This window comes from Phascolarctos cinereus, unplaced genomic scaffold, assembly GCF_003287225.1.
Source record: "Phascolarctos cinereus isolate Bilbo 61053 unplaced genomic scaffold, phaCin_HiC Scaffold_5;HRSCAF=322, whole genome shotgun sequence".
NCBI lineage: Eukaryota > Metazoa > Chordata > Mammalia > Diprotodontia > Phascolarctidae > Phascolarctos > Phascolarctos cinereus.
In genome coordinates, this window is record NW_027555958.1 from 263,987,421 (window position 1) to 264,004,602 (window position 17,182).

Genomic DNA, 17,182 nt, shown 5'->3' on the forward strand with positions numbered 1-17,182 from the left:
TAGTCTCCCATTTCTGGAACTGCATAATACTGCAACGCTCTGCCCTAGTTCTAGACAGAATGAAATACTGTGACACACCTTCTCCCATAGGTGAAAGGGGAGCTCTGATGAAATCTGACTGTGGTTGAAGGAATACCTTGTTTCTTCCTACTGAGACTGGTCTGAAACTCGACCCAGGCACATGAATAAACATTAGATATGCTTCTGCTCTGCTGCTTCCCAAACCCAGAGCTTAAAGGTCACTGCCACTAAAGAAAGATTGAGTTTTGTACAGTCACAAGGTAAGCCATAAAGTGAAACCCTCAGTGTTGCCACAAAAGGCTAAGTACTTGGAACCCATCGTGTACAACATCTGGGTAATTAGTCATTTTATTAATAATGCTAGCATATCATTAATAAAAGGATGGTCATTTGTCCATCTCTCTTAGACCAAAGACTCTTCATGGAACCCACTCAGTGCTTATATGCCCTTGAAAGAGTGGGAGCTCCTGAAGGTGGAAATCAACTCTGGTCAACAACTAATGAGGGAATGGATATTATAATGAGAGGTGAACCTATTCTAGTGGGGGTCTGGGGTAAGGACTTTAATCATCCAGTTTTGGTCAAAGAGAATTATCTGTATTCATATCACCAGCTGACAAAAGGGAGAATCCACATTTTCCCAGATCTGCCTGAGTAAAACATAATAGGCAGAATCTATCAATTCACTTAACTTTATCTTTTCAACAGATCTGAATAACCTGCAGGGGCTGGTTTCTGAATGAGGAAGTAGAAAAGGGGAAAAATTTCGGTCCTAATTCAATAATTAGTTATTAAATTCAAGAGAGAAATAATCATTTCTCTCACGTGGGAAAGATGACAATAGCCCAGGAACAGGCCCTGAGCACTCAAGACAAGGGAATGACCACAGTTTCATTGAGAAGTCAGGACAAGGGAACAAGGTAGGGCAGAAGTTCAGGGGAAGATGACATCAAGAGAGATCCACACCATATCCAGGGTCCCAACCCCTCTACCAACCAGTGAAAGACACAGTGGATAGAATCCTGTGCCTGGAGTCAGGAAGACCCGACTTCAAACGTCTCAGATGCTTACTAGTAGTGTGACCCTGGGCAAGTCACTTAATCTGTTTGCCTCAGTTTCCTCAATCGTATAATGGGGATAATAATAGCACCCAATTTCCAAAGTTGTTGTGAGGATCAAATGAGATATTTGTGAAGTATTTAGCACAGTGACTGGTACATGTTGTTGTTCAGTTGTTTCAGTCACGTCTGACTCTTTGTAACCCCACTTGGGGTTTTCTTGGCAAAAATATTAGAGTGGTTTGCCATTTCCTTCTCCAGCTCATTTTACAGATAAGGAACTGAGGCAGACAGAGTTAAGTGACTTGCCCAGGGACACACAGCTGGCACATGTCCAAAGCCAAATTTGAACTCACAAAGATGAGTCTTCCTGACTCCAGGCCTAGCATTCTATCCACTATAGCAGATGCATAATAAATGCATTTTTTTTGGAGGTAGCTAGATGTCACAATGGATAGAGCACAGAGCTTGAAGTGAGAAAGACTGAGTTCAAATGTGGCCCCAGACTCTAATTAGCTGTGTGACTCTGGGCAAGTCACTTAACCTCTGTTTGTCTCAGTTTCCCCAACTGTAAAAAAAAAAAGGATAATAAGATAATATTTGTAAATCTCTTAGCACAATGGGTAGCATTCTGACACCATGTGTTAGTTATTATTGTTATTGTTATTGTTACCACCAGGCCAGCATCCTTCCAGAGTTCCATCCCCAGAGCAAGCAGAAGATAAAATATACAAACTTTTAGAGTGTTGGGTGGCCTTTGAGGACCAAAACAGGTTAGAAGCAAAAGGCCTACAGATGGTGAATCTCTGCTATAGTGTGTATGTGTGGGAGTAAGTTCAGATGTATTGCTTATACACTGCAAATTAAAATATCGACTACAGAACTCTAGGCCAATCACTAATTATGTGATATCAGCTAGGTTTTCTAGGTTGCTTTTTTTTTTTAAGTTGCATGCTCAATTCATTTCACCTCTTCTTTCTCTTATATTGATGAAACTGTTTAGAGATATAAATTTTCTCCGAAGGATTGCTTGGCTGCATTCCACAAATTTGTGTTGCCTTGTTGCCGTCATTATTTTTAATGAAATTATCTATTATTTCTACCAAATATTTTATTTCTATTATTTTTCTTGGACCCACAAATTCTTTAAGAATATTTTTTTATTTTCCAATTAATTTTAAGCCTTTCTTAGAACTGTATTTAACTGTATTGCTTATGGTCAATAAAAGATATGTTTAATATCACTGCTTTTCTGCATTCGTTTGTGACCTTTGTACCACCTGATACAAAACTCTGCATGCACAGCTTAAAAAAAACATATATGCTCTTTCTATTTCTATTTAATAATTGCCAGAGATCTAGCATATCTAATTACCTAAAATGTTATTTGGGTCCTAACTCCTGTTCATGATCATTTATCTGTTGAGCTAATATATCTTTTTATTATGTATTTGGATCAGTTCCCCATGTATTCTGGAGAATATAGGTTTATCAGAGAAACATACTATATTTTTTTCTTTTAACTATTTCTCCTCTTATTTTAACTACACTGATTTTCTTTGTACAAAATGTGGTGCAGTGCATAGTGTGCTGGGCCTGGAATCAGGAAGACCTGAATTCAAACCCAGCCTTAGACACTTACTATCTATATGACTGACCCTAGGCAAGTCACTTAATTTCTGTTTGCCTCAGTTTCCTCATCTGTAATATGGGAATAAGCACTTATCTTGCAGGGCTGTTGTGAGGACCAAAAGAGACAATATATGTAAAATCTTAGTACAGTGCCTGGCATATTTGCTATACAAATGCTAACTAGTAATAGTAGTAGTAAAAATTATCCATTTTGTTTCCTATGATCCTTTCTGTTGCTTGTTTTGTCATGAATTCTTCTTTTATTCTGAGCTGCAAAAAGTGTTGCCTTTTTTGATTCTCTAATTTGTTTTGTAGGTTACCTTTTCTGTCTCACTCATATATCTATTTGTAGCTTATTGTGGTATATGATGTAAATGTTGGTCTAAACAATTCCTGCCAGTCTCAAATGACCTTTTCCCAGCAGTTTTGTTGTCCCCTTAGTTGGGGTCTTCGGATTTATTGATCAATATGCTGCTTTTTAAAATTTGATTCTGTATGTTGTGAACTTAACTTTTCCACTGATTGATTTTTCTATTTTTTTATTAGTATCAAATAGTTTTAGTGATGACTACTTTGTAACATAGTTTGAGATTGGTCCTTTTCCTTCCCCACACTTCACCATTTTAAAACAATATTCTTGACCTTTTTTTCCTCCAAATGAATTTGGTTTTGGGGGTTTTTTTTTAGCTTTCTAAAATAATCTATTTGCAATGTGCTATGGCATTGAATAAGTCAGTTACTTTAGATGGTATTGTCCACCTACCTGAGCAGTTAATATTTTTTTAATTATTTAATGACTATTTTTATTTCTGTAATGAGTGTTTCATAATTGGATTAATATAATTTCTATGTGTCTTGAGAAGGGGACTCAGACATTTTATATATTCTATAGCTATTTTAACACTAGGTCTCTTTATGGAGAACAAAGGTTAGACTTGCTAAAAACCAGCTCCACACTCTCCCCTCCCTTTAGGGAGGAAGGGCTGGCTTGAAATCCTAATAGACGCCTCCTACTGGAATAGCTAAGAGGCAAGATCTTCATCTCATACTCCCCTTCTTTTTTCCTCAGTCCTTCAAGGTCAGAGCAGGAGAGGCTTAGTGGTAGCCCCAGGCTTGTGGTCGTGCTCTCCTGGTTACAACAAAATCAGTCCTCTAAAGGAAATCAAAACAAATATCTGAATTCAGGTTTTAAGATTCTGCTTGTTAGGAGAGTTATAGAATGATTCATAAACCTAAACTGTAGCTTGATAACCTCCAGACTAGAAATGGACTCTTCTAGCTAATACTCCCTTAATACTCCCTCTGAATTACTCAATCAAATGCACCCCCTTTACTCTTAGAATACAGCAGAAAGCATCCACACAAATGCATATCTTGACTCACTAACTTTTATAAAGAGGAAATACAAGTCAATAAAAAGAAAATAGCTAACCACAGTGGGTCTGTTTAAGAATAAACAAGTCGAAGGGAGGAAGTAGCTGTGTGGAGAATGGTCAGTTCCTCTGTAAAGTATTTGTAACCTGAAAGGAGATTCAGCCACATGGATGAGCTACCATGATTAAGCAGTTTCTATACCTCTCCAATGAACCTCCTTGCCTTCCCTTTTTCTCTTCCTCCTGTGCCTGAAAGAACCACATTGCTACTGCAACCACTGCCATGGCCACCACCACTACCGTCAACAACAGATGATTTCCTTCCACTTTTTTGCCATCTCAGCCACCGCTGCTGCTGCTACTGAGAAAAAGCAAGAGCCATCCCAGTCCTTTTTTCTCTATCTAGTTCCAAACTTTGTTAGACCTTCATATCCTACCACAGTCCCAAAATTGTCCAATATTTAATCCATATTCTTGTAGGCAAAGCATAAGGATGGAGTAACATTTCCCAAAATTATCATCATGAGATTTCAGCACTGATCTTGCCAATTGAGAGTGGTATGTTATTTTGAATGGAATTTCAATTCTTTATCTTTTCCTTGTTGGCGTTTGTTAGTAGAACACAGATCACCCTGGCCCCTACTGTCTGAAGGCCAGGCAGATAATTTCACCACTTTCCCAGAATTCTATGCCATTAGCTCCAGTTCCTACCGATTGTGTTCCCCCAAACATAGGGAAGGTCTCCTGTACCCTGGTTCCATCAGCTGCTAACAATTGGATTTGTTTTTGCACAGAAATATTTACTCAGAAGATACAATCACAAATATACAAATTTACTCCCCCAAACACATGGGAGGCATAATCTCTGCACACGCATGAGCATACACACACACACACACACACACACACACACACACACACTCATTTGTACCACCTCAGTCTCTGGGAAGGGAAAAGAGATTAGGTTCATACCTTAGCTCATTTCCTATAGGGTAGAGTCCCAGTTCCAAGGGCAAAACTCTCCTTGGGCTCTCTGGCACCTGAAACTGAGGAGGTCAAGCAATATTGAATAGAAACAAAACACCTCCAGGTCCATTTCCCAGAGCCAAGAGGAGAGCAGGGGAAGGAAGACTTTCCAGGCTCACTGGTATAGTTCATGGCACCCATGCTGTGGGTGCCATGTGATCTTCACCATCTGGATACAGCAGATAAGAGTGGCTGAAAAGAAAAGCAGCAGAGAGAGCAGTGGAAAAAGAGAGGACAACACCAATTTAAAGGAGGCTACACTGAACCATGTGGTAGTGGACTCAGAAGCCTCCACGCTGGGCAATCCAGACATGTTCCAAAGGCCCCTCAGGAAGACTCCACGTTATGCAAACTGGGCATGCCCAGACAACCCCAGGCTATATTAGCGATCGATAAAAGCCAGTTATTTATATGGAGAACTCAAGGTGCAAGTTTAAGTAAAAATATAAATTTTAAGATATAGTCAATGGAGCAGGGGTAGTGTGGTTTTATCAACTGTGCTTAAGATTTATATGTGTGTCTTCTAGGGCTGTATCCCAAAGAGATCACAAAAGTGGGGAAAGGACCCACATGGACAAAAATATTTATAGTGGCTCTTTCTGTGGTGGCAAAGAATTAGAAATTGAGAGGATGCCCATCAACTGGGGAATGGCTGAACAAGTTGTGGTATATGAATGTAATGGAATACTATTGCGCTATAAGAAATGATGAGCAGGCGGACTTCAGAAAAACCTGGAAAGACTTGTATGGATTGATGTTGAGTGAAGTGAGCTGAACGAGGAGAACATTGTACACAGTAACAGCCATGTTGTGCGATGACTAGCTTTGATAGACTTAACCCTTTTCAGCAATGCAAGGATCTAAGACATCTCCAAGAGTCTCATGATGGAAAGTGTTATCCACATCCAGAGAAAGAACTATGGAGTTAGCATGTAGATCGAAGCATACTATTTGCTCTTTTTTTTCTCTTCTGTTTTGTTTTGTTTCCTCTTTCTTATGGCTCCTCCTATTGGTTCTAATTCTTCTTTACAACATGACTAACGTGAAAATTAAAAAAAGATTTATATGTGTGTGGTTTTTAAAATAGATTGTGGTTTTCAAAAACATGTTTATGAATGGCATAGATATGATCTGAGGTCTGAACTATTTATCACAGTTGGACAACTATGCCTGCACTAGAAGTCCTACCTGGGAGGGGAGGCAGACAGAGTTCAGGACCACCAAAATAGGGCAACCTTCCCTACAATCTCTAAGAGAGGTATAGAGCTAGAGTAATACCTATATTCCACCCATCAACTATCTCTAGTTTAGGGTTATAGCAGGTTCAGAACAAAAGCCATGTCCCTGATTACTCTAAATGTGGAAGATAGCCCTTAGATTACATGATCCAACTTACCCCTTCCGATCGATGCTAGTTACACAAAAGATCATCTCAAATAGTGAATATTGAGTAAACCCATCCATTAAAGCAAAATAGCAAAGAAAAATCAGAGCTCCACTGATTAGAATATGCCAAAGAATGCTAATAATAGATACATGGTCAAATGATATGAGTGAATGATTCTCAAAAGAAGAATTTCGTATTATAAAGAACCACATGAAAAATGCCCTAAATCGTTAATAACAAGAGAAATGCAAATCAAAATAACCCTGAAGTTTTACCTCACACCCAGAAAATTGGAAAAGATGGCAAAAGACGGGAATAATCAATGTCAGAGGGGTTGTAGAAAGGCTGGGACTTAACCCTGTAAGTCAGTCATTGCACAACATGGCCGTCACTGTGTACAGTTCTCCTGGTTCTGTTCACTTCACTCAGCATCAGTCCATACAAATCTTTCCAGGTTTTTCTGAAGTTTGCCTGCTCATCATTTCTTACAGCACAATAGCATTGTTGATGGAGCTGTAAGTACAACTATTAGGGAAAATATTTTGGAATTATGTGAATAAAGTGGCTAAAATGACCATACCCTTTGACCCAGAGATTCCACTGCTGGGCACATACCTCAAGGCGATAACTGACAAGAAAAAACCTACTTTTGTACTGCACTTTTTGTGGTAGCCAAGGCTTTGGCGGGGAGAGGGGAGGAAGAAGTTGATGGCCATTAACTAGGATAAACAAACTGGACTACATGAATGCAACTGAATATTATTATAAGAAATTATTACTATAATGAATACAGAGAATCTTGGAAATGCTTAGGTGAACCGATGCAAAATGAAGTAAACAGCCAGAAAAAAACCAATATACACTGACTACAACAATAGGAATGTAAAGAACAACTGCCACAAATATAAATGTGAAATTATAAAGAACAAGATTGTTCCCAAAGAAGTGATATGAGATGACATTTCTCTCCCACTCTTTCACAGAGGTGAGTAGTCCACGAGCGTGGAATACTACATAAAATGTCAGATTTTTTTCAATGCACTGATTATTTTGTTGAATTTTTTTTCATCTTTCTGTTTTTAAAAAAATTATTCATTATATGGTAGGGGTTGGCAAACCATGGCCCATGGATTAAATCTGTCACCACCTATATCTAGACACACTGTTATTTTAAAATGTAAAAACCATTCTAAGCTTATAGGTTATACAAAAACAAAAAAAGGCCAGGTAGTACATAGTTTGCCTAGCCTTAGGGGATGGTTCTTTGGAAGGGGGAAAGGGATTATACAAGGGGAATTGATCTTGCTTCATCTTGGAGTGAGATAATATCTTAGCTCAGACCAGGAATGGGAAAACAAGTCCGTTTATGGGAGGTATGTTCCCAATAGTCTTCAGAGATACAAGCCCTGGAAGCTAAAGAACGTAACAGGCCCAGATCCCATACACACCCACAACTCCTAGAGCTCCAGTCCATCATTCACAAGCATTTCTCTCTTGATTCCTCTCTGGAGCTCCGTTCTCTACTTTTGACCCCAACCAACTGAAATAAGCCTTTTATACAAGTATGCAACATCAGCATCCAACTTCACATTCTTTTAAGCCAATTACGGATCTCATTACCCTTCTGCATTTACAGCCTGCTGCACGGGGATATTTTTCTGTGTAGATGTCAAAGGACCTGTTATATATGTTTGTTATAATTTTTAAAAATTGGTGGAGTAGTGTAAGAGGAAGAAGTGATGATAGGGATGCCAAAAAAAATGACAAAGAAAAGAAAGAAAAATGAGCCTTTGAAACATATTTTTTTAAATAAAAAAAGGAAACACAGACAAACTAAACAGCTTTGAAAAGTGGTACATGGAGGTGCAGCTAGGTGGCGCGTTGGATAGAGCACCAGCCCTGAAGCCAGGAGGACCTGAGTTCAAATCTGACCTCAGATCAAACACTTGACACTAGGTGTGTGAGCCTGGGCAAATCACTTAACCCCAATTGCCTAAAAAAAAAAAGTAACACGTGAGATTTCTGATACAATTTTTAAGAGAAATACCATGTATGTAAAGGAGATAAGGGATTTCAAATGCAATCCTCTTTTTGTTTTAGATGTTTTTTGTATTCAGTAATGTTCCTGTTAACATACACTAAATTTAAAATAACCCCCAAAATTTAAATATTCACACTCCATTTAGTGTTTTCATACATTCTATTATCTCTTTTGTTGACATTTAATTAAGCAAAACTTTCCTTTTTACAAATTTTTATTTATATCTTTTTTTTAATATCACCAGAATTTCTCCCAGCATTCATCTACTTCCCTGTCTTCCTCTCAGAGAGTTATCCTACATAACAAATCGTAGTTTTTAAGAAAAAAGAAAAGAAAAAAATTAACATGGGACATGCCACATACTTTATTTGAAACCATACACCTGTTTGAGAGTTAGTTCTGAGACGGCTGTTTTGGCCACAAATGGGCCTGCTTTTTCCACCAGTGAGGCAGAAGTAAATTGATCTATTATCAGAAAAATGAACTCAAAGTCGTTTATTAGTTTAGTGCACGAGACTCATAATTAACTAAACAGTAGCTTCATGTTGTGGATGAGGTGACTTGGAAAAGCTGCACATGAAGTAGGCAAACAAAAATGTAATAAAACATGCTGGAGCATGAGTACAAACATGATGGAACCACTGGTTGCTGGGAAATGATTGCAGCAACTTGACTGACACAGTTTAGCAATCAGACCTGAGGGATCCCATTCTGCATAAAGGCATCTTTCAGCTTCTGAGCCAGAATTGTAACTGGCAGTCGCTGCAACTAAGTAGAAAATTGGATGCACTCACACTTCAACGGGTTTATGATTTCAACAATGTGGATATTCCTGTCAATATGTAAAGTGCTTTGCAAACCTTAAGATACTGCAAAAATGCTAGCTATTATTACCCCTTGGCAGATAAGTCTTTAAGAGTTGCTATGGCTAATGATTCATTAATCTGAAGCCATGTGAGGTGATGAATCTCTCCAAACAAAGCTGGACTGGTGCCCAGAGCATAAAAATGAGTTCCTCCTCCAGCTCACACACTTGAAGAACCTTCAAGAACTAAGGGTCATTTCCATACCACAATAAGCCATCAGAGGAGTTCCTGTCTAGATGTCAGTTAAATATTTTGTTATCTCTATTGTTTTATGTTGGGGTTATTTCTTTCCCTAGAAATTGGCAGTTCCTCCAAGTCAAATGCCACATCTTTTGCTTCTTTTGTATATCCTGCAGTGCCTAGCACTCTTCATACACTTGAATTGAACAAGGACTAGAAATAACATAGAACAGATTCTTATAACATCATTTCTAGTACCTTTATTTTGATCCACAAAGGAAGATGAGTCTTTGAAATAGACTTTTAGACTGTCTAGGAAGAAACAGACTTCAGATCCTCAAAAAAATTCTTAGACCCTAACTCTATAAAAGCCTTATAAGGATGCCAATAGTAAAGATACTATAACTTTTAGCACTCCTAAATCCTCCCAAACAGCTTACTACTGTGTCAGGAGTTAGGACTGAGTCAGCCCTGAGTCAGCATCATCTAGTCTGGTCCCATATTACTGTCTGTCTTGGAACTAACATGAGGAATTTCTTAGCTCAAGTGAAAAGATAAGGTATATGTACTAATTATGTCACATAGTCCGAACCTCAACAACAAGGAATAAGGAGGGAAACTCAGCTAACAGGGTCTGCCCACCCCTCTTCCTCTATGCGGAGTATTGCTGATCCCTATGAGATAAAATATAAATAGCATATGCAAAAAGAACATACATATATATACATATATATGCATATGTATGTATTTAAACCTATAAAAATCTGAAAACAAGAGTTTCTAATCTAATAACAGTCACAGTACAATTGTTTTCAAAGTCTTGTTGCAGAGTAAGGCAGCAGCTGTTGAAGAGCTCTGTTGTTTTTGAGCCTACATATCATAAAGCTTGAGCTGTTCCTGCATATCTCCATCAGACATCTCTCCAAAAGTCTCAGTGTTGTCCTTCATGAGTTTGAAGATGGCAGCTAGCTGTTCTTTTTTAACCCTGTCAAGAAGAAAGAAGAGATTTCTGATTAGGATGACTGAGTGAAGAGTCACAGAAGAGCTTAATTTATACACAAGTATTCCAGCAAAGACCTAACAATTGCATCAGACCAATAATGACCAAGCAATTAAATGAGAAACTAGATTAAGCGCCTTCACCTACCCCAGGATTACACAAAAAGACAGCCAGAAACCTATGAACAATGGGAAAGGACTTTGGTCAGAAAAACCAGTGTGAGTACATGCAAAACAAGACAGTATATCCCCTCCCAGTGTGAATCAGAGTAAGGCAGAGGATACCTAAAGCTTTGAACTTTCACTCTTCTCCTTAAGAAGCTGCAGTAGCTCCCTCTTGCCTAAAGGATATGTTATCTTCCTTTGTTTTGTGTTTAAAGCCTTTCAGAGCCTCTTTCTAGTCTCCCTTCCTAGGCTTATTGCACCCTATTCTCTTTTATGAACTTGACATTCCAGCCCAAATTGGCCCTACCTGCACTTTCCAGTAAAGGGCATTCCATGTCCCGCTTCTCTACCTTTGCAGAGGCTGTCTCCTCCCTTCTCCTCTCTTCTCTCATCTCCTCTCCTCTCTTCTCCCCTCCTCTCCTCTCCCTCCCCACCCCACTCACAGCATACCTTCCCCCACCCTCTGCAGTGGAATGAATATACACTCCTGGAACACATTCCATCAAGCTCTTGCTCTTTCCAAATTTTTTCCTCGTTATTTTTATTCATTCCATTTTTTATCTGTGATTCTACCCAAGTGTCACTAACCTGAATCTCCTTTTGCCTTCTCCCCTGGATATTACTTTGCATATACTTTTTATTTATTTTTCTTTGTGTCAGTAAGTTCCTTGAGGGTAAAGGATTGTTCTGGGTTTTTTCTTTACAGGATCATAATAAATTCTTGTTGAATGAATGAAATGTAGATCTCACTTTCAAGAAATCTGGTGATGAGTAAGGTGATAATGTCCACTGCATGGCTTGACATCCATGGAAGAAAAATATAGGGCAAACAAGGAAGCAACTATTTTAAGAGACACAGGTTTAAAAAATGGAACAAATAAATGAGAAAAAATTTTGCGAAAATTTAGGGTAAGCAAGAAAGCATTTATTTTAAGAGGCACAGGTGAAAAAATATGACAAATAAGATAAATGAAAAAATGTTGGATATTTCTGTGTTATAAAATAGAGCAAGACACGCAATGAAGGATGTTTTCCACCAACCCACTCATACCAGGCAATGATTATATATAAATATATATATATATAGTTCAATATTTGATACTCATTTTTTTATCTACAGGTTTTGCAGTTGGGGATAGGATACTGAACCACAGCATTATCATCTATGTCTGATTTAGGGGTCAAAAATTCATGCTGCTTGGAAAAGCCATTAGCGCAGTGTGCTAGAGCAGGGTGACACCTTACAACTAAAATTCATACTCAGTAACTTGTCTGCTCCCATGGGTTTAATTACCATCTCTATACTGATGATTTTCAAATCTACCTATCTTGCCCCAAACTCTCTGCTGACCTCCAATCTCACATTTCCAATTGCCTTTAAGACATCTCAAACTGGATTCTTGGTAGACATCTTAAACTCAACATACCTAAAAATTGAATTCATTATCTGCCTCCCCCAACCTCTTTACCTCCCCTTACCCCCATACCCCACTGCAGCAGACACTTTCTCTATTACCAGAGAGAACAATCTCATCCTCCCAGTCCCTAAGGATCAAAACCCAGGAGTCATCCTGGACTCCTCACTATCTCTCACCCCTCATATCTAATTTGTTTCCAATGACTGTGGATTTCACCTTTGCAACATTTCTTTGAGTATGCTTCCTTTTCTCCCCTGATGCTGCCACCATTCTAGTGGAGGCCCTCATCACCTCACACCTGGACTACTGCAATAGCTTGCTGGTGGGTCTTCCTGCCTCAAGTCTCTCCCTACTCCAATCCATTCTCTATTCAGCCACCAAAGTGATTTTCCTAAACTACAGGTCCGATAATTTCGCTTTCCTAAGCTAGTCCCCTCCTCCCTGTCCAGTCTTCTTCTACCTCACTCCCCAGCATGCACTCTTCAGATCAGTGACTCTTCTGCAAACAAGCCAGTCCATCTCTCTCTGCTCTGGGCATTCTTTCTGGGGACTCTCCTGTGCCTGAAATGTTCTCCCTCCTCAATTCCACCTACTAACTTCCCTAGCTTCTTTGACCCATCTTCTACTGGAAGCCTTTCCCAACCCCTAATTAAATTAAAATTAATTAATTAATTAATTCCCTTTGTTAATTACTTCCTATCTCTCCTGTATATAGCTTATTTTGTATATATTTGTTTGCATATTGTCCCCCCCATTAAACTGTAAGCTCCTTGAAAGCAGAGGCTATCTTTTGCCTCTTTTTGTATCCCCAGTGCTTAGTACAGTGCTTAGTACATAGTAAGTGTTTAAGCAATGTTTATTGATTGTTTGATTTTTACATAGTGTATTAAAGGTTTACAAAATGTCTTCCTCAGAGCAATACAATGAGGAAGTGATATTATTATTTCCATTAACAAGATAAAGAAATTAAAGTTCAGAGAACAGCTTGACACAGGCACTAGCAAGTTTGCTCAATAGTTACCTTCCTGCAGTATTTTATTAATTATTCTTATGGATGTTCTGGTTTAGACAAGTACAAAGTTAAGTGATTGCCATAAAGACTCAGCAGTTAACTAACTTCCTGCAGTATTTTCTAATACTGGCCTAGCCTTTTCCCCCATGTCCACATTTCCCACACCCACTGCTTAAGACATCAGGCTACTTATATATGATATATACTGTACTATACCTGTTGAACATCTAAGTTAACTTCTTACTATACATATCTATCTTTCCATAATCCTTAAGGTCTATATCTTCTATCCAAAATAACTTGTTTTGTAATCAGAGCAGAATGTAGGAATAAGGGAATCCAAGTTCCAATACCAGAGGTCTTGGGAAAATTAAAGGCATAAATAATTTGTCTAATCTGGAAAACAGGGAGACAATGGAAGACTCAGCACCTATATCCTTACAGGCAAATGATGAAAAATAAATAAAAGGATTGTGTAAAGTGCTTTGAGTTACTTGGAATGGAAGGTCCCACACAACTACATTGAGCTAGATTTCTGGGGCCTCATGTAAATAGGTATTATTTCAAGATTTTGAGGATGAAAGTGACAATTACATTTTTAGAGTTGACAGAATGTCCTATACCACCATGAAAGGATAACTAAAACACTGAGAGGAGGAAGGTGTCCAAATTTTAGTGGATTCAAAAGAAAGAAGTCAATGAAAAAACAAACCTGGAGAGAAAAACACATAGCAATCCAGATTAGCTACTCACAGATTAATTGGACTGAATGAAGGTTAAGTACACAGATTGAAGCCACTCTAGAAATAGTTTCACGTGTAAACAAGAAAGTTAATTATAAAAACAGACAAACCTAGAAAACCATGTGAAGAATCCACTTTGTGTAACAAGCAACCCCTACTAAAGACACAACACTTGGTCTATGGTCTATGGTCAAGTAGGTACTTCTCATAATCATCATTTAGTTGTGTATGAGGTGATTTTTTTTTTCATGGTTAGCATTCTTTAGGATGGTTTTCAAGTGAGAGGTTATGCCAATGGTCAGGGTTGTGTCTTCTATGCAGTAAAAACCTTGCTGCTTTTTAGGTAAAGGCAAAACCAAGAGACCAACTTTAAAATAATATTCTAATTACTACTACTACAAAATTTCCAACAGGAGTTCATCTGAGCTGGTAAGAATTCCCACAAGGAGGCTTCTTGTTAATCAACAGGCCTATTTTTCAAAACGTCCTGAAAATTTTTAAGTAGTTGTCTTAGGTATGGACAAGAATACAAAATCAGTAAACGATAACTATGCTTTGCTTCCTGGTAGTCAATGAAGCAGGACTCAAATCAAGAGATGAAAAGACCCTTTTCTTGGAGGTGGGAGGTCCATAGATGGTACATGTTTTCAGACTTTTTCAATGTATTAATTAGTTATGCTGACTTTTTTTCCTCTCTAAAACAGTACTATTTGTCATATGGGATAGCACTCTGGGAGGGGAAATGGGAGGAATACTTGGGACAATTATGGGGATATAAGAAACAGAAAACATCAATAAAAGCTTTTTAAAACCACTGCTATGTATCTAAAAAGGAAAAGATGATAACCATCTAGGTTTAGGGGTGTTACAATATCCATGAGGCTTCTGGGGAGCTGTAACTCCCCTTGAGCAGATCTGAGATCACAGGCCTCTCTGCAATGCCCAGAAAGATGGCAAAGATCCAAATGGAGACACAGACCTAAGCAACCACAGAACCCCCATTTTCAGCTCTCCTGAGACTTCTGATTATAAAAAGTTTGATAAATCTAATTAGGATACATAGAAAATTAAAAATTAAAAAAGGATGGGGGATACCTGGCCATATTTGAAAGCAATAGGAAAAAAGAGATCTTTGATTAAGCTTCTTAGACTATTGATGCTCTATTTAGACACAATTTACTGCAGTACTAAAGACAACTGATAAGTAGGGACATCAAGGACAGACCGAACAATGGACATAAATCCATTTCACTGAGCAGCAGTTTTAATGAGGATGGCAGAAATATAAATAAATTTATATATCTACTATATTAGGTCAAGTTTAGGACTTCTCCTACGGTCTAGAAACTAGTATCTCTAGGGATTTCGCCATTACTCACAAGACTCTCACTTCTGTAATGAAAAATTATGACATTCCTCTATCTCTTCCTATTCTACATCCATTCTACACGCTCATTTAGACTTCTAATCCTTCCACTCCTCAGTACTTTCTCAGGCTATTATCCCTACTCTGACTTCACTTCTCTCCCTCTCCAAACTTGATCCTATAGTTAGCCAATTCAACTCTACACTTTCTTTTCTTTTATTAAATAATTTTTATTGTTATTCTTACATTATAATTATTCCAAGTATCCCTTTTCCTCCAAGATAGCCATCCCATATAACAAATTATATTTTTAGAGGGAGAAAAAGTCAACACAACTGATCAATGCATTGAAAAAATCCAAAACCATCTGCAATGTGTAATACCTGTGTACTTCACACCTCCATGAAAGGGTAGGTTGGAGGTGTCCTCTCATATCTCTTCAATTGTCAAAGCTATACTTTTCCCTCTACTCTCAAATCCTGTGCTTTCTTGCCCTATCATCACTCATCCTTTGCCACCTCAACCCCACATTATGTTCACTATCTGCTTCATTTCTATTCAAGTGCTGTTGCATAGAGCTGTAGGAGTCATAGAACTGTGCTAATTGGGTATATTATAAATTCACATTATGCAACTTCAACTAGGCCTTCACTGAAGCAAGGCCATCCTTTTATTCTTCCTTAGTTGATTCTCTATCCCATTCACATGTGTGTTTGATCCTATCTCCTGTTTTCTCCAGCAGACTCCATTTAATCATTGTACTTCTCTTTTTCTCTCTTCCTCCTGCCCCTTTTGAATTTCCAACCTCCACTTAGGTTTCTTCCCAACTGCCAAGGTTCTCTCCTAGGCCCACTACTCTTCTCTCTCTTGGTAACTTCATCAGTTCCTATGGGTTTAATTATCATTTCCATGCAGGTGATTCACAGATCTATATATGTAGCCCTAATCTCTGCCCTGAGCTTTGGCCCCATATCACCAATTGCTCTGATAATTGGACATTCCAAACCAGACATCTTGAAGACATCTCAAATTCAACATGTCCCCAAATGAACTTGTTATCTTTTACCCCAAACCCTTCCTCCCCTCTTTCAAACTTCACTATTTATGTCTAAGGCACTTCTGTTTTCCAGTCTATTAAGTTCCTAACCTTGGCATTATCTTTAACTCCTCATTCTTCCTCATGCCACTTATTCAATCAGTAGCTAAATCTTGCTCTTTCTACCTTTACAATATCTCTTTCTAAGAACTTATACGTACAAAAATATTTATTGCAGCTCTTTTTGTGGTGGCAAAGGATTGAAAATTGAGGATGCCAATCAATTGGGAAATGGCTGAACAAGTTGTGGTATATGATTATGATAGAATACTACTGTGATATAAGAAATGATTAGGATGGTTTTGGAAAAACCTGGGAAAACTTATATGAACTCATGCAAAGTGAAGTGAACAGAACCAAGAGAACACTGTACACAGCAATACTGTACAATAATCAACTGCGAATGATTTAGCTACTTTGATTAATACAGCGATGTAAGACAAAATGATGACCCATGATGAAAAATGTTATCTGCCTCCAGAGAGAGAACTGACAGAGTCTGAGTGCATACTAAAGCATTATTTTTTTTCAGTTTTTTAAATTTTTCTTGCTTTTTTCCTGCAACAGATAATGTGGAAATGTTTTACATGTATAATTGATATCACATTTCTTGCCTTCTCAATAAGTGGGGGAGGGGTAGGAGGGAATTCAGAACTCATGAAAAATTTTAAATGAATGTTAAAAACAATAAAATTTTCAAAGTTTAAAGTTTTTTTAAGATAAGAAACTTAATAAAAAAGGAAAAGTGAGAATGAATGTGCTAACAGCAAATTATGATAAAAACTCAGAGTGACTGAAA

The 17,182-nt window shown here is 38.0% G+C and overlaps 1 protein-coding gene across 3 annotated transcripts in view; it reads right to left on the bottom strand.

Moving 5' to 3' along the window:
• Positions 1-8,734: 8,734 nt before the first annotated feature.
• The window catches only part of MXRA7 (matrix remodeling associated 7), a 34,922-nt gene continuing 26,474 nt past the window's right edge, over positions 8,735-17,182 (bottom strand). For 2 of the 3 annotated variants that reach the window (XM_020965966.2, XM_020965969.2), the window contains exon 5: positions 10,482-10,569. Coding sequence is in view for 1 of the 3 variants with exons in the window: in XM_020965968.2 (XP_020821627.1) it covers positions 10,455-10,569 (115 nt within the window). In the remaining 2 variants the exon portion in view is untranslated. Of the gene's footprint in view, positions 10,570-17,182 lie in introns of all 3 variants that reach the window. The other variant, XM_020965968.2, reaches the window with a different exon arrangement.